Below are 23,502 nucleotides of genomic sequence, written 5' to 3' on the forward strand. Positions count from 1 at the left end.
ATATAAATACAAACATGTACATGCATTATAATATATAATTTTTTTAATGTTCAAAATACATTAGAAAATATAGCCTTAATTGCGTTGTTTCACTTATTTTTGGTCCATGTTTACCGTAATATAAATTTCATACAGATGGCTAGTGAAATAATTAGTAAAATATTCTACGTTAATGGACTTATTGAATTCAATCTTATATAAAAAAAAAACAATGCTTCCATTATTTCTTTATTGAATGTCCCAATTTTCGTTAACAGCTACTCTCACCTGACCACGCAGCTTATTCTATCTCCTTTTTGCGGAGGCTATTCGGCAGCGTTGTACGACTTTGATACTAAATAGCTTAGTACCTGGTGTGCAGAAGTTAGTGGAGTAGTTGTAGTACTGGTTTTCGCGGATAACTTTTGAACGGATGAAAAACTTTAACTCCGTTTTTGGATTCTTAATGTTGATATAACTACGCGTCTTTTGATATCCAAGCGATCGATCATTCCACCATGATACACACTGTTTACAAGGACATAGACATCAAGATTACAAATAGAATGGATCACCTGATCTTTATAGTGACTATCGTGGTCTCATTCTGTATCTCTTTGTATTTCTTTCTATCACCTGCTGGAGATAGCCGACCGTGTGCGTCGCCATATTGAACATCCTGTCAGGCAGTTGACGGATAAGATATCACACTTGTTTTATCAACAATGCCTTGTATGGTTTCGCTATGGCACAGTATAAAATTTAAAAATCAATTTCAGAGCAAAAGGAAATCAAAAAACAAAAAAGGCTCGCAGCATTTTTGGAAAATTTTGATCAAAAAATATTCAAATATCATATCTCGGCATGTTTCGATCACCAGAGGTTTGCTCGGCTGTCAAATTATTTGACAATAGCAGCCATTTTGCTCCCAAATCGAATTGACATCCGTTAACTGTGTTGTTTCATTGCGATTTTTCGAAAAAATATTAGTAGAAATAGGAAGCAATCAGTTTACAAACATCCAATAAGTACTGAACTGCATAATTTCTTAGAACAATTTTTTTTTTAATTTTATGATGATTTTATTAACTATGTCATGATCGATTAGTGAGGCTGAATATAAGTTTTATGAAAAGTACGGACACCAAGGAATCGTGCACTTTGGTAAACCTATGAACATACGAAACCTAAACCAATTAAAAACTCGTCGTTCAACGTCAAAACCTCAACTAGTAAATCGATTCACGTAAAAATGTCATTAGTAAATAATGGAAATGCCATAACGAAATGTATTCATTGAGCATGTTAACTTATTCATTCCGTATGTTCGGAGGAATCGTCTCCATTTAAGAATTTGAGGAATTGGTTTATTTTATTTTTTTTATCTATATACTTATTTGATATATTCGGACTTCGTGAGGTAGTATAAAACGAAAGTGTTACTTCCATGAATACCTGTTCAAAATCTTCCTATCTCAAAATATTTTTCACAAACTTCCCATTCCAGGATTTGTCAAAAAACGCCCTATTTATCTATATATATAAACTTCAAATTATACATACATCGGGTTGCATCCTAAACGGACCGACAGATCACAACCAAATTTGCACAACCCACTAGAAACCTTCCAAGGATGTTCATAGGCTAAAAATAATTTCGATATATGAAAGGGGCGTGACACCTCCCATACAAATGAAATCTTTGGTACTACATAACTCTGAAGGTATTCATGCTAGAAGATTGAAATGCTAAGGAGTTATATGAGGTTAATCCCTAACACCACCAAGAAAATGTGTGGTGAGGGAGAAGGGGGCGTGGCACCTCCCATACAATTGGAATACATCATACCGTATATCTCTGGATGTAATAATGGTAGGATAATGAAAATTTGCAAGGAGCTATATGACGTTAACTACTAACACCTCCAGTAAAATTTGGAATTGGTGAAAACTTGGGTTATTTTAACAGCTAAAGTTTGACTGCAGAGTTGAGTTTGGCTGCTATTCCTTTAAGGCGTTTAGTAATCTGCCGCCGTTAAAAAATTTTGTTAACTTCAGTCTATCTACATCTTCTATATCTATATAAAATTCAAACAAACGAGACAACTTATCAATCCATTGACACAGTCGTGGAAGAATCGCAAGCTGTGTATTATCCGGCTGAGTTTCATACTCCCTAGAGCTATCAGGAACTCCTCCTCATCGACTGATCCTTAAAAACGGTCCATAATAATTATGCTTCGTAATTTGGATCCTCCGCGCTTATGTAATGGGACAAAGCTTATCATCACAAAACTTTTACCGAATGTCATTGAAGCAATGATTTTATCGGAAAATTTCGAAAACAACAAAGTTTTCATACCAATGATTCCATTAACACCGACAGATATGCCTTTCAATTTTAAACGCCTCCAATTTCCTATTAGGTTGGCTTTCGCAATATCTATCAATGAAGCTCAAGGACAGTCATTAGCTGTAGGATGAGTCAATCTTACCAACTCATGTTTCACCCATGGGCAATTATACGTAGCCTGCTCCGGAGTTGGCTCATCGAAAAATCTTTTTATTTATACTCCAAATATTATTACAAAAAATATTGTATATCCTAAGGTTTTCAACAGTACCCAAATTTGCAAATAGACAACTTTAAAATAAGTTTCAAATTGTTGATATTTATTTTGCATATTTTTATAGAAACGTGGGGTGAAACACGGGCATAAGCTAGTATTAGAAAAAGATTGAAAACGCTTTATCTCAGAATGTTTTTCGTAAAATCCATCTTATGTCAAAATGCATTGAACTTATGCTCAGATAGGGAATTTTTGAAATAAATTTCGAGATAGTGTATTTTTGAATAAAATTCTAACGTACGGCATTCTTCAAACAAATTCTGAAAGAATGACCACACCTACATAACTCTTTATCAATTCATGAAATATTTAGTAGCAAATGAATTATTTTCCCAAAGCCTGTTGGTATTTACAAATTTAATATCACTACTAAAATACTTCAAAAAATACTTTTCTACTACATTTTTCGCTGAAGAGGATTAAATTAATCCCCGTTTTCCTTACTTCGTAAAAGCAACCCGTCCAGATTTTTCAATTTGGAGTGTCAAAGCTCTGTCATCATTGGAGAACAAGCCTCTAGTAATTGAATCACCAGATGATTAAAACGATCAAATTTAACCGTATTTTCTATTCAAAAAATAACGTACCGTCGGGAGAAAATGTACCCCAAGTGTGATTATCCGTGAAAAATCATTTGTGATTTAAATTTTTAAACATTTATTACACATCTGTTCATATATACATATGTGGCATCATTGGAAGATTGAACTTCACTTGTTTTCGATAATAATATTATGGAATCATAGTTTAATATGTTTACTATGAATTTTTTTTATCATATCTCATACATAATCTAATACTTTATAATAATCGTATTGCATCAGGGGATAAAAGCATCTGGAAGTGAGCTGTGATTATCAACGCCTAAAATTATGATATCGATTATAGTAACTTAAAGAAGTACAAACAAAAATGTGTGACGTATTTGATCAGGTATGTTGAGGCCGTGTCCAGGTATGTACATATGTATGTCGAGGAAGTTTCACTTACCTGCGGTTCAAACAGCTCACAATTTCCATATGTTCCACCCTGTATCTTCTTTTCTGGGAAGCCGCATGTGGGGAAATAGTTGGGGACACCTTCGATTTGGAGTAGTATTTACATTAATTCTCGTTCCCACTCAGCATTTAGGTGATTCAATTTTGAATTTCCCTACATATCAGTACAATTTGATTACTCTTTCTGCCTAAAAATGAGTTATCATACACGTGAACAAAAGAAATAATCAAATATGAATACTTTTGATGATCAAACACCGAATATTGTTTTTCAATCACATTTTGGAATCATATTTGAATCAAGAGTGTTTAGTTTAGGTGATCAAAAATGTTTAACCATTTTTCAATCAGCTTTCTGAATCTTTTCTGACTGTTTTTGTTGACTGAACAATAAGTTTTATACTTTTTAAAATTTTATTTCTCAATGAAAATCTTATTTTTTCACGTGCACACATTTTTTCAATCATGAAGTTAGAAAAAATATATACAATTTTTTTTATTTATACAAAATATATTGTAAATGCTGCTCGTAACCGAAGATGTCCCCAATCATTTCTCCACCTTCGGCTTCATAATGGTTGGACAATACAAAGTTTGTGAGCTATGTGAACCCCAGGTAACTGAAACTCTCTTGACATACCTGAATACGACTTCAACATCCCGTACCTTATCGTTTTTTAAGATATTGACGATCATAACTGATGTTGGATGTTGTAGTCGCAGGTGTATATCGGTCAAGTTTGTTTGCGAGTGACCTGTGGTTCAAAAAGCTCACTTTCGCATGCTTTCTTCCGCTGATGAAATAAGATTAGCATGTAGTATCTTATTTTGTATGAGATATGAAGAATAAATGCATCATGATCGCATTCAAAAATTATTCAAAGATCTCAACCAAAATGATTGAAATATGTTCACGAATATGATCAGAAAATTACTGTGAAAAGCATTCAAATATTACTCTAAAACCATTAAAGCCCAATTTTACAATGATATTAGATATGAGCAAAAAGCGTTACGAAATAGAATCATAAATGATTATTCAAGATCATATTTATGGTACATTTTTCTCCCGACGATACGTTAATTTTCCAACAGAAAATGCTTTTAAATTTGAACGTTTTTAATCATCTTGGGGTATGACATTTAAATATTTTTTGATCAAAATTTTCAAAAAATGCTGGCTGGGTGATGAATATCCTCTCTATATTTACAATTTTTCTGAATTTTATGATTTAAAAAAAATGTGTACATATGAAAAAGAAATAAGATTTTCAATGAAAAGTATAATTTTAACAAGTATAAAATCATTATTTAGACAACAAAGGTACATAGTCGGAAAAGATTCAAAAAGTTGATTGAAAACATATACATATGTAATACTCCTATATTGCTAATAGAGAATGCTCGCAATGTGTTTTGAATTCGAAATCAAAACAAGACAGCCTATAATTTTTTTGTGATTGTAGCAGCATAAGTGTGAAAAGAAAAAATTTAAATTTAGGTACATTCGATTATTGAATACAAAAACAAAAACGTTTAAACAGCAATATATCGGAACTCTGATGTTTGGGAATGTACCTAGCTTTTTGTAGCAATATAGGAGTATTACATATATGATTGAAAATGTTTTTCAATTTTTGATCACCCAATTTGAACAAATTTGATTCAAAAATGATTCCAAAATATGACTGAACAATTATTTTCAATTTTCAATCATCAAAAGTTTCTTTTTTATTTTTCTGAGCTCTTAAAATTTAATCAGAAAAGTTGTTCAAAAATGATTCCAAAAAGTAATTAAGAAATGATTTCAATATTTGTTGAACGAAAGTATTCATATTTGTTTATCCGTTTTGTGTAACTGTATGATACTTCAGTTTTTAATCATAAAAGGTATTCACATTGAATTGATATATAAAAAAATTCCAAATTTAATCATCAAAATACAGTGCGGGTACAAATTAGTTTTTGTTTGAGCAAATGTGTGATGAATTTGAAATTTTTTTCATCATATCTCGCAATTGGGTCGAAGAACACACTATCCCAAAATTTTTTTATTAACGCCCTCGCTAATGTGAAAATATATTGAATTTGAACTGAATCAGGGCGTTTTTGAAACAAATTCCGAAATAAGGAGTTATTAAAAATTGTTTTCAGATAGGCGTTTTTGTAACGGTAGCGTAAATATGGAGGTATTCCACTTAGTAGTTGATGTTTACTTAGTAGGCAACGATCCCGGGATCCCGGTCTTTAAGTTCCAAAAATTCCGGTATTATTGGACTTTAATCTCGGGATTCTTGAAAAGAGCATTTTAATATCCATTTAAATAATTTAAAATTGTTCCACAAAGAAAATATATACAAAATTGGTGGCAAGATTTTTGTTGTTGGTTTCTAAGGGTTTTTATTACACAGAACCTTAATCTGAAACCAGATTTCCATTGGTTCACATTTTCAAGAAATTCGCGTACAAAATTATGACAAACGCTCTTTTCTGCTAGATCATAAACCAAAAAAATGCAAATAAATTTTGTAATCGAAGGTTTCGACATGGTGAACCCCAGTCTGCCTCGGCAGTTCACGTCTTTTGGTTAGCTATATCTGGTGCCGATTTTAGGTACTCAGGGAAGCTATATCATGTTCCAACTAGTCCTTTCAGCAGAGTGGGGACGAAAAAAGCGGCTACACAAAAGAATTCATTCTGGATCGGGAAAATACCTTGGCTGCAGACCCAATTTCACTATGAATGCCGACATATTTCATATTTGCAGCTTCTGTTACCGTTCTAATCTCTGAGCTTTCGAATAAATTACTCAAATATTGAGTATAGCAAAATGTTCTTTATTTACACTACTTTGGTAGTAGTACTTCACAACTACATTACTCGCGTACTTCAATTAAAGCGTTTAAAATCAAGCTAATTCATTATTACTCAGCTTGCGCTGCTTTTATGCTCTCGGTTACCTTGTTCGCCCATTTCTCTTAAGGTCTAGACTTTTTACAAACAGCCTTCTCGAACAGTTGCTTATTTATTTCTCATTTCTTTGTCTGAGAGTCACATTTGTCTTCTATTTATATGCGTGCGTATGTATAAGTAATAACTTCTGCTCTTAGTTGCTAACTACATGTATGTAAGTTAAATAGTCTCTTCGCCCTTAGCTTTGATGTTTACATGTATTTATGCGTGGCTGTTTGCTTTATTGTCATTGTGTATTTATTTAGTAGCAGCATAGTGATGTATCGAAACGCTAATATTCTCCATTTATTTGAATTAGTATGTTATCATGTGCATTTGTATCTTATAAAAAATGCGTTTGTGTATCATTAATTTATTTTGACAAAGCCTTATTAGAATGGCTGGCTGTAAAGAGGAGCCCTGCAATGAAACGAAATAAAATTGAAACATCATCCTTGTTTTTAATAGCGCAGAGGCGGGTGCGTATTTTGGCTGCGATGAGATAGTGATCTGAGTGATTCTAGGTCCCTGAATCGTGTGTACTTCTTTAACACTGGAGGCTTGTCGTGCATCTATAACAGCGTAGTCGAGTTGGGTACAGAGGAATACTGTTACAAATATGAATGAATCATACACATATTTAGCAGGAGAGACTCTGGCGTACACAAGTTCCTCATGGAACTATAGGGTGGTGGCGCATTTAGCCGGAACATACCTGATCTATATCCGACAAAGGAACAAGGAGATCGATAACGGTCTTCAAAACCTTCAGGTAGTGTCTTTATTGTTAATACAACAATATACATACATGTGTATATACATAACAAGTAAGGAAGTCTAAGTTCGGGTGAAACCGAACATTACATACCCAGCTGTACACTTGAAATGCTGTTGTTGTTTGGTTTGTGTGCTTAATAGTGTTACAAGGCTGCGCAATAATACATATACATATGGATCTATTCTGAACTAATTTTTCTTCAGGTTATGGCTCCCGAAACATAGAAAATTGCTTAGTCATAAAAGGGCTGTGCCACGCCCATTTTTTTAAATTTGTAATTTTTCCTATTTATTGGTATAAATCCACTTGAGAAATGAAATACCATTGATATAAAGTTTTTTTGCAAAAACATAGCTTATTTTATTCGTCCATGACCCTTTTAAATAAAAGTGGGCGTGGTCCTTAACCGATTTCGTTAATTCTTCAAAGCATTCCTTATAGTAAAGGCAACCTTTCTGCCGAATTTTGTTACGATAGTTTTAACGATTTTTGATTAATAATATTTGTAAAATTGATTTGTTTACAAGTGGGCGGTGCCAAGCCCATTATAAAAATTTTTTTCAAATTTTTATCAAGAGTCTAAATATCAGTCCACATGTCAAATTTCAACATTCTAGGTATATTATTTACTAAATAATTAGGTTTTTTGTGTTTTCCAAAATGTTATATATATAAAAAGTGTGCGTGGTTATCATCCGATTTCACTCATTTTCAATACCAATCTATTTTGGGTCCAGATAAGCCCGTATACCAAATTTGGTGAAGATATCTCAATATTTACTAAAGTTATCGTGTTAACGGGCAGACGGACGGATGGACGGACATGGCTCAATCAAATTTTGTTTTGATACTGATGATTTTGATATATGGAAGTCTATATCTCTCTCGATTCCTTTATACCTGTACAACCAACCGTTATCCAATCAAAGTACAAGTACAGCTGGGCATACAAAATTTTAAAAGTTTTATTATTTTTGTTTTTATTAATAAAATAAATAGAAAATTGCGCTCCTGATAATGCCAAGGAAATTTGGCGAAACTTTGGGCCGTAAGGTGGAATAAACCTTGTTTTTACTCGTACTATAACCTAATAGATCAGGATAGATTAAAGGAAACTTAATCTCTACAACAACAACCATGTGTAAATGTGGAGGCTGAACTTTCGGACCGTTGGGGCAAAAACGCCTTGTTTTCCCACCATGGCGCTAAAGTCGTCAAGCAGCGCTCGTATGTGCGTTCTATGAGTTCGTAGAACGCGTCCTTCAGCTCATCGCTCTCCTCTGTCGGTGCATGGGCGCAGATGAATAACATATTCAACTATTTTGATTTTAACTATGCGGATAGCGGCGAGACGTTCGTGACACGCGTGAACCGTAGCACTTGGCGAATTTGTCTCTCTAAAACCACAAAGTCTCGCTCCCATCCAAATATCACAATTTTTACTTGTCTTTTATTTCACCGGGACATAAACTGGCCGGGCATCAGCACATATACCATTAATGGAACGGGCCTTCCAGGTGCTTAAATCGTAAGCCTTTAAACCTTTGCCGAGGTCGTCATCAAAAAAGAGGTTTATCTTGATCAGGTTCGGTTAGGTTAGGTTGAAGTGGCTGCCCGAGGGCACACCTAGGCCAGTGACATAAGGCCAGTTGTGATACCACGAAAGTATACCATTCCTCTTCGAACCATTTTGAGTACCTGACAAAAGCTAAATTGACGTCATGCTTCACAAGCTGTCTCAGATTATCTAGAAATGGAGCACCCAGAAAGCGCTGCTGTGCGCCTTTAATGCCCTGCAGTTGCAGATGAGGTGAATCACCGGTTCCTCCTTCTCATCCTGTTTACAACTCCTGCTGCATCAACGATAAGGTGCTCTTAACCTTTCTGCATGCCTACCCTTAAGCAATGCCCAACTAGTGCCCCTACAAGTGCGGAAATTGTATCCCCGTCACGTGTACAGACGGGATCTTTTAGGATCCCATCTTGTCCAGGTTTCCTTCGATGTTCGACACCCCGGTGTTTGTAGCCACCTGTCATGGGCTTGACGGTGGATGTGCTCTTTTAGCATTAACTTGCATGTGGCAAGGGGCATACCTATACGTTCATGGCCAGAAAAAATCTGCTGGTACCTATCCTACCGCCGTCCAATCATCCCTACTGGCAATGTTTATCATAAACGCGGTTTTCGCAATTGGTGTGGACGCACAGCGATCCATGCTAGGAGGAAGAGAACTGTATTTATTTAGTATACTAGAGTGTCCTGTGGACTTGTTGTTCCAATAGGACAACTCCCTTAAGCACAGGGCTGACGTTGCCGCAGCTCAAGGATGCTCAAAGCTAGATCCAGTAGAAAAATGTCAAGAATAATCTGAAGAGCTTCGCTAGGCGTTGTTCTTAGATTACCGCTTACTGGACTTTACCCAACAAGTTTAGGTTTGACGACTTGTTCAAGGCTGACCACCATACGACTATGCCATACAGTAGTATGGGTAGGATAATCCCGGTATAAATCCATATGCATATGTTGGGGGTGAGTCCCCATTTTTGGCCAATGGCAAAAAACAATGTACGCTTTCTTTGGCGCTGAATGACGTTGTACTTCCAGTTCAGCCTTTTCAGTCCAGAAGTATGCCTAGAAATTTGGCTTTATCTGCCAGGCTTAGGCGCATCCATTTAGTTCTGGCAGATTTAACGGTGGTATTTTGTATCGTTTGGTATAAAAGACAAGCTCAACTTTATCAGAATTGACGCTGAGTCCACATCAGGAGGCCCTGCATCAATTCGCATAAAGTTTGAGGGAACTTGCCTCTGTAAGCAATCGCTAGGTCATCAGCATATGCCACAATCTTCCCGCTCCCCCAAATTGTATATCTTAAAAGTGAGTTTACCCTTAGGTTCCATAGTAAAGGGGAAAAGGAAATTACTCTGGGCTGAGCCTTTGCAACAAGACAATAATCCTTTTCGGACAAGGTTGTTTCGATAGTAGAGACTATGCTATGTAGCGCAGTCTCCACTTATTTCCCTTTGGTGTACGCGTGTTGATAGCCAGGAATGAAGTTCCTATCAATAGTGATAATAAGGAAATTGGTTATTATCCTCTCTAGGGTCTTGAGTACCAAGGACGAAAGACTTATAGGTCTGTAGTCTTTCGGCTCGTAGTGAGAGGCTTTCCCTGCCTTAGAAATAAATATGGCAGTGGCACTCCTCCATGCACGTGGAATATAGTTAAGAGCCAAGCAAGCGATATATGTGTGCCTCAGCCAGTTGGCTGATAACTCCAAAGAGTAGATAAGTTGAGCGGGGACGATCACGTCTCGTCCATCAGCCCTAAAAGGTTTTAAACTTTTAACTGTCCAACTAATCCTTTCCTCAGTGGGGGTCTTTTGCTATAGTTAGGTAAGAAAAAGATGTTTGGCTCAGACTTTACCAAAATACAGGTTCTAACTTTACCTTCATCTGCAGCTGGGATGAGCTTAAGCCCAATGGCCCCAAACCTAAAATCTGTAAGTTATTCGCCCATTTTTGATGACGACCACGTCGACGTCGCCTTTAGCTTGCTCAGACTCCGGTTCTGCCGGAACTGCTGGAACTCATGCCCTAGCCCTTGGCCGAGCCGCCACTGGTCGTCCAAACGGAACCGACCCGGCGTTGCTATCTCAGCCGTTCCTTCGGTAAAAAAAAAAAAAAAAACAAATTGTTGGGTTCACCTTTTCCCTTGACTGGGAGTGGCCAGCCCGCGAGACATCTGCCACAGCCATAGGAATAATGGTCGCCATTGATCGGCATCAGCAGGCGCGTCAGTGTTCGCCGTTGCCAGCGCAACTACCCTCGCCACCATACTGCTGCCGGCGCTTGGGCCAGTGCGGTCTTTCCCCTTATGAAGGAGGACGTAGTTTCTTTTTTATATTTGTCTTTTTCGTACGACCCTTTGCTAGAAGAAGTGTCGAACGCCGCGGTAGAGACTCTTACCGCAGTAAGACCATTAATACTCTCTGAGGCGGCCGTACAAATACTGCCAGATTAACCTCCCGGCTACAAACATCCAATGGGCAGCCCACATAAGCCCACCACCAAATGAATGTTCAGTGGCTACTCGGAGGTCGCTTGCGGCCAAGCTAGTGAGCTGCTTCAACCGCATGCAAAAGAGTCGCCCTGGCCAATCCCTGGTGAATGGCGATCAGAAGCTTTCACCCATTACGTGGACTGCTACTACTTCAGCTCCACCCCCGAATCCACTGTTACATAATGTGTTAACAGAACGGACCATTAAAATGCGCAAATGACCTGTCCCTCAACTAAACAGCGGCCACCCAACCTAATCATCTAACCTGACCTTTCAGAAAGTATCTCATCTTAGCTGCCTTTTTCTTCTGATACAGTCTACAACACATTAAGGTGGCCGTTTTTTTACAAGTGCTCGGGCTCATCGGCTGAAACCTCTAACAATTAGGAAGAAAAAATTACTACAAATTAAAGTAAATATTAAACATTTATTGCAAAATTTTTAAATTTATTAAATATTTATTTGCTTATTTTATACAGTAATGTTAGTTTTATTGATAAAATATTGATATGTATGTATGTATGTATGTTAAACTCGTTTTGATGTGCACTTTTTTGTATTAAAGCATATTTAGTTTTTGACAGTTTTAAAAAATTTATGTTCGTTCGTATTTCTAGTGTGTTGGAATGCACCTTCTTTGATTTTGTGTATAGCACAAGTTGTAGCCGGAACCGTTTTAAATTCGCTACGATATAAAGTTGTCGATGAAACACCATCCATTCCCAATGAAATCGATGATTCATTCACATTTCGGCGTGTCACTGTTCTTTGGGAATGTTTACTGTATGAAGGAAAATCAATACCACTAGAAGACGAGAACTTATGCACACTACAAGACTTTGCCCCCTGATGTCTGTTATGGGAATGATCTATGGTGTTTGTGTTGTAATGACGTCGTTCACTGGCTAAAAGTGAATTATTATCTTGTTCTCTACTTTGTCTGTGTAAGCTACTGTAACTTTGACGGTCGCTATAATAAACCGAACTAGATGGATCTTCATGTAAATTTAAAATACTCTTTCGGTGAATTTTTCCATTGGATGTCAAACTGCTTAATTGGTTCGACTCATTCGAGGTGGCTTTCCGATGAAATACTGAATTCGTAACATTTGCATCGGCTGTAAAATCACTTCGGCGATGATGAAAATGCTTGGACATCGTGGTAGCTGAAGAGCTTGATGCTGTTTTCGTTGCAGCACTTTCGACTGCCGAGGTGCTGTGCTGTTTCGCGGAATGTGTTTCTTGTAAAATTTTTTTAGACGAAGCGTCAGATTCCAAATTTGTTGATCTGCTATTAACTGCACCAAACTTAGCTTGAGTGGACACCTGTTGACCAATCACATTGTCTGCCGTTGTAGTCGATAGAGCTCTATCTGAAGTGTTTCCACTTTTCATTATTTTGTTTTGTATGGAATCGTGTACTTGTTCAGAGAGCTGAGCTTGTGATGAGAAATCCATGACTTTATTTTCTTTTATTATACGATTCTCTTTAACTGAAATGGCTTCGTCATGTTTGTTTTCAATATTGACAACACTTTTGACTTTGTTGGTTTTTGCAATATTTTCAACGACATTAATTCTTTCCTGTCGCCTAACATATTCAGTTTCCGGTTCCTTTTTGACACGACCTCCAATGACAGTGGTGACTTTTTTGGTAGATACTACCACTAAACCATCGACAGGTTTATCTGAGGTTATGTTGGTGACTGGGACGGCTTGTTTACCAGATACGAAACTCATTTGATTTGTAGTCTTCAAAATGGCATTATCCTCGCCAAGCGATATCGAAGACTTGTTATGAGTATATTTCGTTTTTGTAGTTTTCTGTACCACTTTGGAAGTGTCCGTTCTAGAGCTAGTTTTCTCATTATAATCATCTCTTTTTGATATCTGCATAGTTCCCTCAAGTTTGAGGTTATCCACTGGACGTTTGACAACAACCTTGTTAGTAGCCGTTTTGAGCTGCTTCGAGTCGATGTTGTCAGTTGACGTTATATACATCTTACCTTCTGGTTTAAGATTATCTGGGTGTTTGACTTGTTTCGGGCGATCTCCGGGCTGATACTGAGGTTTTTCCTTAACGTAAAAATCACCTTCTACCTTGAAGTTGTTTTGTGGCACAACCTTTTCTGGCCTTTTAACTATCACGTGCTTCTCCTTTTCGGTAAACGTCATTTCGCCTTGCATTCGCAGATTATCTTTATGTACGACACGTCTCACCTTGTCGGCTGGTCGGTAGTCTGGCTTTTCAGGGCTGTAGAATTCTCCTTCTTGTTTAAGATTGTCAGAAGGTTTAATTTTTTCAGGCCTATTGACGTACTGATATTGTTCCTTTTTGGAAAACGTCATTTCACCTTCCATATGCAAGTTGTCTTTTCTTATAATGCGTTTAGACTTTTCTGCAGGCTTAAACGATGGTTTATCGGGCACCGTAAACTCACCTTCCACTTTCAAATTGTCGTCAGGCTTTACGATTACAGGACGCTCGCTGGGCTTATACGAAGGCTTCTCCGGCTTATAAAACTCTCCTTCGGGCTTAAGATTATCCACTGGCTTTACCTGATCTGGCTTTTTCACAAATTCATATTTTTGTTTCTCGCTAAACATTATTTCGCCCTCCGTTCGCAGATTATCTTTTCTTATAACTCGTTCAACTTTTTCAGCTTGTTTAAAAACTACCTTCTCCGGCATCGAAAATTCGCCTTCAGGCTTCAGATTATCTTGCGGTTTCTTTTGGGTAGGACGTTCAGCCGGCTTATAACTAGGTTTCTCAGGAGCATAAAATTCGCCATCGGGTCGTAGGTTATCTGCATGTTTGACCTGCGCTGGACGATCTCCGGGCTGAAACTTGGGTTTCTGAGGTGAATAAAATTCACCCTCTGGCTTTAAATTGTCCTGAGGTTTATTTTGCTTGGGACGTTCTGCAGGTCTAAACCCAGGTTTTTCTGGAGTGTAAAACTCTCCCTCTGGTCGCAAGTTATCTTCAGGTCTTTTTTGAACGGGGCATTCAGCTGGTTTATATCCTGTTTTCTCAGGTGCATAAAATTCACCTTCAGGTCGCAAATTATCTTCCGGTTTTTTCTGAGTTGGACGTTCCGCTGGTCTATATCCAAGTTTATCGGGCATGCAAAATTCTCCTTCTGGTCGCAGATTGTCCTGTGGCTTCACTTGCGCTGGGCGCTCTCCAGGTTGATACATGGGCTTATCGGGAGAATAGAATTTACCTTCTGGTCTCAAGTTATCTTCTGGCTTTTTCTGCACTGGACGTTCAGCCGGTCTGTATCCACCTTTATCGGGAGTGTAAAATTTACCTTCAGGTTTCAGATTGTCTTCAGGTTTAACTTGGGAAGGGCGCTGTCCAGGTTGATATGCAGGTTTATCTGGAGAAAAGAATTCACCTTCCGGCCTCAGGTTATCTTTTGGTTTCTTTTGAATAGGACGTTCTGCGGGTCTAAACTCTGTTTTATCGGGTGTGTAAAATTCTCCTTCCGGTCGCAGATTATCCTCTGGCTTTACTTGGGTTGGGCGCTCTCCAGGTTGATAATTGTGTTTATCTGGAGAATAGAATTCACCCTCTGGCCTTAGGTTGTCCTCCGGCCTTTTTTGTACTGGACGATCTGCTGGTCGGAAGCCAGGCTTCTCTGGGGTGTAGAACTCTCCTTCAGGTCGAAGATTGTCCTCTGGCTTTACTTGAGTTGGGCGCTCTCCTGGTTGATACTTGGGTTTATCTGGAGAATAGAATTCACCCTCTGGCCTTAGGTTGTCCTCCGGCCTTATCTGCACTGGACGTTCTGCTTGTCTGTATCCAGGTTTCTCAGGAGTGTAAAATTTGCCTTCAGGTTTCAGATTGTCTTGTGGTTTCACTTGTGAAGGACGGTCTCCAGGTTGATATGAGGGTTTATCTGGGGAATAGAATTTACCTTCTGATTTTAGATTATCTTCAGGCTTTTTCTGCACTGGGCGTTCTGCTGGCGTATAGCCAGGTTTTTCCGGAGCGTAAAACTCTCCCTCTGTCCTTAGATTATCTTCAGGCTTCTTCTGAGTAGGTCGTTCAGCAGGTTTAAATCCTGGCTTATCGGGCGTGTAAAACTCTCCCTCTGGTCGAAGATTATCCTCTCGTTTCACTTGAGCTGGGCGCTCTCCAGGTTGATACTTGGGTTTATCCGGAGAATAGAATTCACCCTCTGGCCTTAGGTTGTCCTCCGGCTTTTTTTGCACTGGACGCTCTGCTGGTCGGAAGCCGGGCTTCTCTGGGGTGTAGAAATCTCCTTCAGGTCGAAGATTATCCTCTTGCTTCACTTGAATTGGGCGCTCTCCTGGTTTATACTTAGGTTTATCAGGAGAATAGAATTCACCCTCTGGCCTTAGGTTATCCTTCGGCTTCTTCTGCACTGGACGCTCTGCTGGTCGGAAGCCAGGTTTCTCCGGGGTATAGAACTCTCCTTCAGGTCGGAGATTGTCCTCTGGCCTCACTTGAATGGGCCGCTCTCCAGGTTGGAACTCAACTTTTTCCGGGGAATAAAATTCACCCTCTGGCTTCAAGTTATCCTTCGGCTTTTTCTGCAGAGGACGTTCAGCTGGTTTGAACCCAGTCTTTTCTGGAGTATAAAATTCTCCTTCTGGACGAAGATTATCTTCAGGTTTTACTTGAATAGGACGCTCTCCAGGCTGATACTTAGGCTTCTCTGGAGAATAGAATTCTCCTTCTGGTCTCAAGTTATCAGTAGGCCTCACTTGCTCAGGCCTTATTACAAATTGATAATTTTCCTTTGTTTCAAATATCATTTCGCCTTCAGTGTGTAAATTATCTTTTCGTACTATGAGTTCAGTTCGTTCAGCGGGTGTATACGGTATTTTCTCTGGTACTGTAAACTTGCCCTCTGGTTTTAAGTTATCCTCAGGTTTCTTTTGAAGAGGACGTTCAGCTGGTTGATAGCACGGTCTTTCAGGCTCGTAAAACTTTCCCTCAGGTCGCAGGTTATCTTCTGGTCGTTTTTGTTGTGGTCGTTCAGCGGGCTTAAACCCTGTCTTTTCCGGAGTATAAAACTCGCCCTCGGGCTTAAGATTATCTTCCCGTCTGATCTGAACAGGTTTTTCGGCAGGCAGATACTTCGGCTTCTCTGGTGTATAAAATAATCCCTCTGGCTTAAGATTATCAATGGGCTTTACTTGGTCGGGCCTGATTGTGAATTTATATTCCTCTTTTGTTTCAAATGCCATTTCACCCTCTGAACGTAAGTTATCCTTTCGTATTATACGTTCTGTCCTTTCAGCGGGCTGATAGGGTGCCTTTCGTGGAACAGTGAACTCGCCTTCTGGTTTCAAATTGTCCTCAGGTTTTTTCTGTATCGGGCGTTCAGCTGGTTGATATTCAATTTTCTCTGGAGTATAGAACTCGCCTTCAGATTTTAAATTATCCTCGGGCTTCTTTTGAGTTGGACGTTCGGCAGGCCTGAACGATGGCTTCTCGTGTGTGTAAAATTCGCCCTCTGGCTTGAGATTATCCTTAGGCTTTTTCTGGGAAGGACGCTGTGTAGGTACGTAATCAGGCTTGTCGGGAGCATAAAAAGCGCCCTCGGGTCGTAAATTATCTTCGGGTTTTTTTTGAACTGGACGCTCAGCAGGTGTAAATCCAACCGTTTCAGGAACAAAGAACTCACCCTCAGGTTTCAAATTGTCTTCGCGTCTTACTTGCAGTGGCTTATCGGCCGGCAGATATTTTTGTTTTTGTGGAGTGTAAAATTTTCCTTCTGGCTTCAGGTTGTCTAAAGGTCTGACTTGATCCGGGCGGACTACAAACTGGTATTCTTCTCTTGTTTCGAAAGTCATTTCTCCTTCTGAGCGCAAGTTGTCTTTTCTGGTTACTATTTCTGCTCTTTCCGCTGGTTTGAATATAATTTTTTCAGGTATCGTGAACTCGCCGTCAGGTTTTAAATTATCTTCAGGTTTTTTCTGCACCGGACGCTCAGTTGGTCTGTAGCCGGGCTTTTCCGGTGTGTAAAAAACCCCTTCGGGCTTCAAATTGTCTTCGGGCCTTTTCTGGATTGGTCGCTCGGCAGGTCTAAATCCTGGCTTCTGGGGTGTATAAAACTCTCCCTCTGGTTTCAAGTTGTCTTCTGGCCTCACCTGGGAAGGACGCTCTCCAGGTTGGAATTTGGGTTTCTCCGGAGAATAGAACTCGCCCTCAGGCTTCAAATTATCTTCGGGTCGCTTCTGAATAGGTCGTTCAGCAGGTCGGTATTTCGGCTTCTCTGGTGAATAGAACTCTCCCTCTGGCCTTAGGTTGTCTTCTGGCCTTTTCTGAATTGGTCGCTCAGCAGGTCTAAATCCTGGTTTTTCGGGGGTGTAGAACTCGCCCTCGGGTCTTAAATTATCTTCTGGCCGCACTTGAGAAGGCCGTTCCCCAGGTTGGTATTTCGGCTTCTCTGGTGAATGAAACTCTCCCTCTGGCCATAGGTTGTCTTCTGGCCTTTTCTGAATTGGTCGCTCAGAAGGTCTAAATCCTGGTTTTTCGGGGGTGTAGAACTCGCCCTCGGGTCTTAAGTTGTCTTCTGGCCTCACTTGTGAAGGGCGTTCTCCAGGTTGGTATTTCGGCTTCTCTGGTGAATAGAACTCTCCCTCGGGTCTCAAATTGTCTTCTGGCCTAACCTGGGAAGGACGCTCTCCAGGCTGGAATTTGGGTTTCTCCGGAGAATAGAACTCGCCCTCAGGCCTCAAATTATCTTCGGGTCGCTTCTGAATAGGTCGTTCAGCAGGTCTGTATCCAGGCTTATCAGGAGTGTAAAAGTCTCCCTCAGGCCTTAAGTTATCTTCTGGTCTTTTCTGGACTGGACGCTCAGCAGGTCTGAATCCTGGTTTTTCGGGGGTGTAGAACTCGCCCTCGGGTCTTAAGTTGTCTTCTGGCCTCACTTGAGAAGGCCGTTCTCCAGGTTGGTATTTCGGCTTCTCTGGTGAATAGAACTCTCCCTCGGGTCTTAAATTGTCTTCTGGCCTAACCTGGGAAGGACGCTCTCCAGGCTGGAATTTGGGTTTCTCCGGAGAATAGAACTCACCTTCTGGCCTCAAGTTATCTTCTGGTCGCTTCTGGATGGGACGTTCAGCCGGCCTATATCCAGGCTTATCAAGAGTGTAAAAGTTTCCCTCAGGCCTTAAGTTATCTTCTGGTCTTTTCTGGACTGGACGCTCAGCAGGTCTGAATCCTGGTTTTTCGGGGGTGTAGAACTCCCCCTCGGGTCTTAAGTTGTCTTCTGGCCTCACTTGAGAAGGCCGTTCTCCAGGTTGGTATTTCGGCTTCTCTGGTGAATAGAACTCTCCCTCGGGTCTTAAATTGTCTTCTGGCCTAACCTGGGAAGGACGCTCTCCAGGCTGGAATTTGGGTTTCTCCGTAGAATAGAACTCGCCCTCAGGCCTCAAGTTATCTTCAGGTCGCTTCTGAATAGGTCGTTCAGCAGGTCTGTATCCAGGCTTATCAGGAGTGTAGAAGTTTCCCTCAGGCCTTAAGTTATCTTCTGGTCTTTTCTGGACTGGACGCTCAGCAGGTCTGAATCCTGGTTTTTCGGGGGTGTAGAACTCGCCCTCGGGTCTTAAGTTGTCTTCTGGCCTCACTTGAGAAGGCCGTTCTCCAGGCTGGTATTTCGGCTTCTCTGGTGAATAGAACTCTCCCTCGGGTCTTAAATTGTCTTCTGGCCTAACCTGGGAAGGACGCTCTCCAGGCTGGAATTTGGGTTTCTCCGGAGAATAGAACTCACCTTCTGGCCTCAAGTTATCTTCTGGTCGCTTCTGGATGGGACGTTCAGCCGGCCTATATCCAGGCTTATCAGGAGTGTAAAAGTTTCCCTCAGGCCTTAAGTTATCTTCTGGTCTTTTCTGGATTGGACGCTCAGCAGGTCTGAATCCTGGTTTTTCGGGAGTGTAGAACTCCCCCTCGGGTCTTAAATGCTCTTCTGGCCTAACCTGGGAAGGACGTTCTCCAGGCTGGAATTTGGGTTTCTCCGGAGAATAGAACTCACCCTCTGGCCTCAAGTTATCTTCTGGTCGCTTCTGGATGGGACGTTCAGCCGGCCTATATCCAGGCTTATCAGGAGTGTAAAATTTTCCCTCAGGCCTTAAGTTATCTTCTGGTCTTTTCTGGACTGGAGGCTCAGCAGGTCTGAATCCTGGTTTTTCGGGAGTGTAAAACTCCCCCTCGGGTCTTAAATTGTCTTCTGGTCGCACTTGAGAAGGCCGTTCTCCAGGTTGGTATTTCGGCTTCTCTGGTGAATGAAACTCCCCCTCTGGCCTTAGGTTGTTTTCTGGCCTTTTCTGAATTGGTCGCTCAGCAGGTCTAAATCGTGGCTTCTCGGGGGCGTAGAACTCGCCCTCGGGTCTTAAATTGTCTTCTGGCCGCACTTGGGAAGGCCGTTCTCCAGGTTGGTATTTGGACTTCTCTGGTGAATAGAACTCTCCCTCTGGTCTTAGGTTGTCTTCGGGTCTTTTCTGGACAGGACGATCCGCTGGTTTGAACCCAGGTTTTTCGGGAGTATAAAACTCCCCTTCCGGTCGCAGGTTGTCTTCAGGTTTTTTTTGAGTAGGACGTTCAGCGGGCTTATACCCTGGTTTCTCAGGAGTGTAAAATTCCCCTTCCGGTCGCAGGTTATCTTCGGGCTTTTTTTGTACAGGACGATCGGCTGGACGGAATTCAAGCTTTTCAGGTGTGTGAAATTGCCCTTCTGGTCGAAGATTGTCTTCTGGTTTTACTTGAAATGGACGCTGTCCAGTTTGATACTTGGGTTTCTCTGGGGAATAGAATTCACCCTCCGGCCTTAGGTTGTCCTCCGGCTTTTTCTGCACCAGACGCTCTGCAGGTCGGAAACCAGGCTTCTCCGGGGTGTAGAACTCTCCTTCAGGTCGCAAGTTGTCTTCAGGCTTTTTCTGAGTTGGCCGTTCTGCAGGTTTAAATCCTGGTTTCTCTGGTGTATAAAACTCTCCTTCAGATCGTAGATTGTCTTCTGGTTTTACTTGAGTGGGGCGGTCACCAGGTTGGAACTTGGGCTTTTCTGGAGAATAAAATTCACCCTCGGGCTTCAAATTATCTTCGGGTTTCTTCTGCGTAGGCCGCTCAGCCGGCTTATAGCCTGGTTTTTCGGGAGTGTAGAACTCACCTTCTGGGCGGAGATTGTCAGCATGCCTTACTTGAGAGGGCCGTTCACCCGGTTGGAACTTAGGTTTCTCAGGAGAATAAAACTCTCCCTCAGGTCGGAGGTTGTCTTCTGGCTTTTTTTGGGTTGGGCGCTCTGACGGAACATACCCCGGTTTATTGGGGCTATAAAACTCACCTTCTGGTTTCAAATTATCTGCCGGTTTTATTTGTTTTGGCCTTTCTGTTGGTGTATAACCGGATTTTTTAGGAGTATAAAACTCTCCTTCGGGTTTAAGGTTATCGCTCGGTTTTATTTGTTCCGGTCTCATTACAAATTCATATTCTTCCTTTGTTTCAAATGTCATTTCGCCTTCTGTGCGCAGATTGTCCGTTCGCGAGACGAGTGTTGGTCGTTCAGCTGGCGCATATGGGATTTTTTCCGGTACCATAAACTCGCCCTCAGGTTTCAAATTATCTTCTGGTTTCTTTTGCTTTGGACGTTCCGATGGCTGGTAGCCTGGTTTTTCAGGAGTGTAAAAGTCTCCCTCCGTTTTAAGATTATCTTTATGTTTGATTTGTATCGGTTTCTCAGCAGGTTGGTATTTAAGTTTTTCCGGTGCGAAGAACTCTCCTTCAGGTTTGAGATTGTCTATTGGCTTCACTTGTTGTGGTCTAGACACATAATGGTATTCTTCTTTTTCGGTAAATGTCATTTCACCTTCAGTACGCAAATTGTCATGACGAGTAACGCGTTCAATTTTGTCTGCTGATTGGAATGGAATTTTCTTAGGCACTGTGAATTCGCCTTCAGGTTTTAAATTATCCACAGGTTTTATTATCGTTACATGGTCGGTATTATCGTATAATAATTTTAAACGAGATTCTTCTAAATCTTTCTTTGACCATGTATTCGAACGTATTCGTGTTTGAGATTCATCTAGCATATCTGAAAATTATGTAAGAGTTTTTGTTTTATTAATAAAAATGTATCTACTTACATACATATATACTTATAACAAATTTGACTTTACCTATAGTCTCTAGGATTTTATTGTCCGTCGTTTTAACACTGGAAGTACAATGATGTCGACTAAAAATAAATGGTAATTTGGATTGAAATTGGCATATTTTTATTTGAATAAGAGAATTAATTAGGCAGTTCACAACAGTCTCATTTTCATTATAAAGCCCAACATTTTAAGCTTGGCAAATTTCTAAGAGTACGTTTTCGTTGTAAAGTCTTAAGTTTTTAATTGTTTTTATGGTTTTCAATATAAAATTTGATTAAAACATAGCACATACGCCGAAGAAGAGACCTTGTCAACTGCCTAAATATAATGTTTTTAAAGCTACCCTGCAAAAATTGTTGGATTACGTGTTCCATTTTCTTCATGTTGGGAGTACTCTAACAATACTCCTTTGCAATGCGTTTGCGGACCACCATCAGTCGATCATTGCTCGTTTTTCAACGACCGTGATCACGACACGACGATGATCCAACTCAAAAAAAGTTATGAATTTTTTAAAAAACACCGTTTTTGTTTTCAAAATGCTATAACTTTTTCAAAAATTGACCGTTTGGGATCATTTTTTTTTTTTTAATATGTTTTTAAATGTACTTTTCGGAAAAAATACAAAAAAAATTTTAATTTTTTTTTCAATTAAACAAAAAAAAAAAAATTCTCGGCCCACTCCGGGATTAGTGGGGATGATTGCAGAATTGATTGAAGTTTTTTATGAGAAAAAAAAGGGCGAAATTCGAAAAATCTCGAAAAACTGAAAAATTACAAAAAAAAAACTTTAAAATTTTTTTTGAATTTTTTCCGAAAAGTACATTTAAAAACAAATTTAAAAAAAAATATCTCAAACGGTCAATTTTTGAAAAAGTTATAGCATTTTGAAAACAAAAACGGTGTTTTTTTTTAAATTCATAACTTTTTTTGAGTTGGATGAAAAAATTTGAAAAACTTCTGAAAAACGTCTTCCGTAAGCTAAAAAAAGAAGAAAGACTTTCAGCCAATTCTAAAGGGGTCGGGTTCAAAATTGGTCGAAATGGGATGGAATACCCCATATGTATATTCGTATCGATTTTTCATTTTCATTCTAGGGGTCTGGTTCAAAATTGGTCGAAATGGGATGGAATACCCCATATGTATGTATTTTTAATTTTTTGTTTTTTTTTTGTTTTTTTGTCCATGGTGGATAAAACAAGTGTGATATCTAATCCGTCAACTGCCTGACAGGATGTTCAATATGGCTACTTTTAAGCGTTTTGGCAGCGTTTTGACAGGGTGTTCAACATGGCGACGCATAGGGCAGGCTATCTTCAGCGGGTGATGGAAAGAGATACAGAATGAGAAAGCGATAACACAAAAAATCAGGCGATCCATTCTATTTGTAATTTTGACGTCTATGCAGAAGTTATCACACTTGCCTTATCGACAATGCTTTTGTCAGAGCCCTCGTTTTTCGATCAAATCATGTGTCCGTACACCTAAGGGAACCGTAATAGACACTCACCCACAGGTGCAAATCTCACAAATGCACATTTCAGTATGCTTTGATCCAAATGTATCCTTTTTGTCGACTCCACGCTAAAATACAAACAAAAATGTTTGTTATAGAAGTTTATTTTAAATTTCAGTTATATGTACTTATGTAGGTACTTACGATTTTTGAGTCTTTTGAAGTCAGACTTTCTTTCCTAATTTCATCAACTTCATCGTAGATATTTGTGGTAAGATCCTTTCGTTTTGATGTATTAGTACGTGCATTTGTTATATTTTCACTGTCTTCTGTTATTGCGACATTCTTTTCAATTTCCACATATTCGTCTACATAAATTGTCTTTTTGGGTGTTTCAACAATTCTTTCAATAACATCGGTATGCGTTTTTTCATCCAGTACACGCCAATCGTTCAAGCTGGCATCAAAAATCTGTAAGGTTTATATTATAAAAAAAAAAAAAACAGTTAATTAAAATG

At 39.6% G+C, this 23,502-nt stretch overlaps 1 protein-coding gene across 2 annotated transcripts in view; it reads right to left on the minus strand.

Annotated features, from left to right (window-relative positions):
- Window positions 1-11,807: 11,807 nt before the first annotated feature.
- Window positions 11,808-23,502, minus strand: part of Sdb (SAXO downstream of blistered) — a 39,696-nt gene continuing 28,001 nt past the window's right edge. For both annotated transcript variants that reach the window (XM_067773752.1, XM_067773753.1), the window contains 4 exons: window positions 23,189-23,455; window positions 23,039-23,112; window positions 21,550-21,608; window positions 11,808-21,464 (listed from right to left, as the gene is read on the minus strand). In XM_067773752.1, coding sequence (XP_067629853.1) covers window positions 11,971-21,464; window positions 21,550-21,608; window positions 23,039-23,112; window positions 23,189-23,455 — 9,894 coding nt within the window. In that variant the 3' untranslated portion in view covers window positions 11,808-11,970. The remainder of the gene's footprint in view (window positions 21,465-21,549; window positions 21,609-23,038; window positions 23,113-23,188; window positions 23,456-23,502) is intronic.

This window comes from Eurosta solidaginis, chromosome 3 (genome assembly GCF_040869045.1).
Source record: "Eurosta solidaginis isolate ZX-2024a chromosome 3, ASM4086904v1, whole genome shotgun sequence".
In the NCBI taxonomy this organism is placed as follows: Eukaryota; Metazoa; Arthropoda; class Insecta; order Diptera; family Tephritidae; genus Eurosta; species Eurosta solidaginis.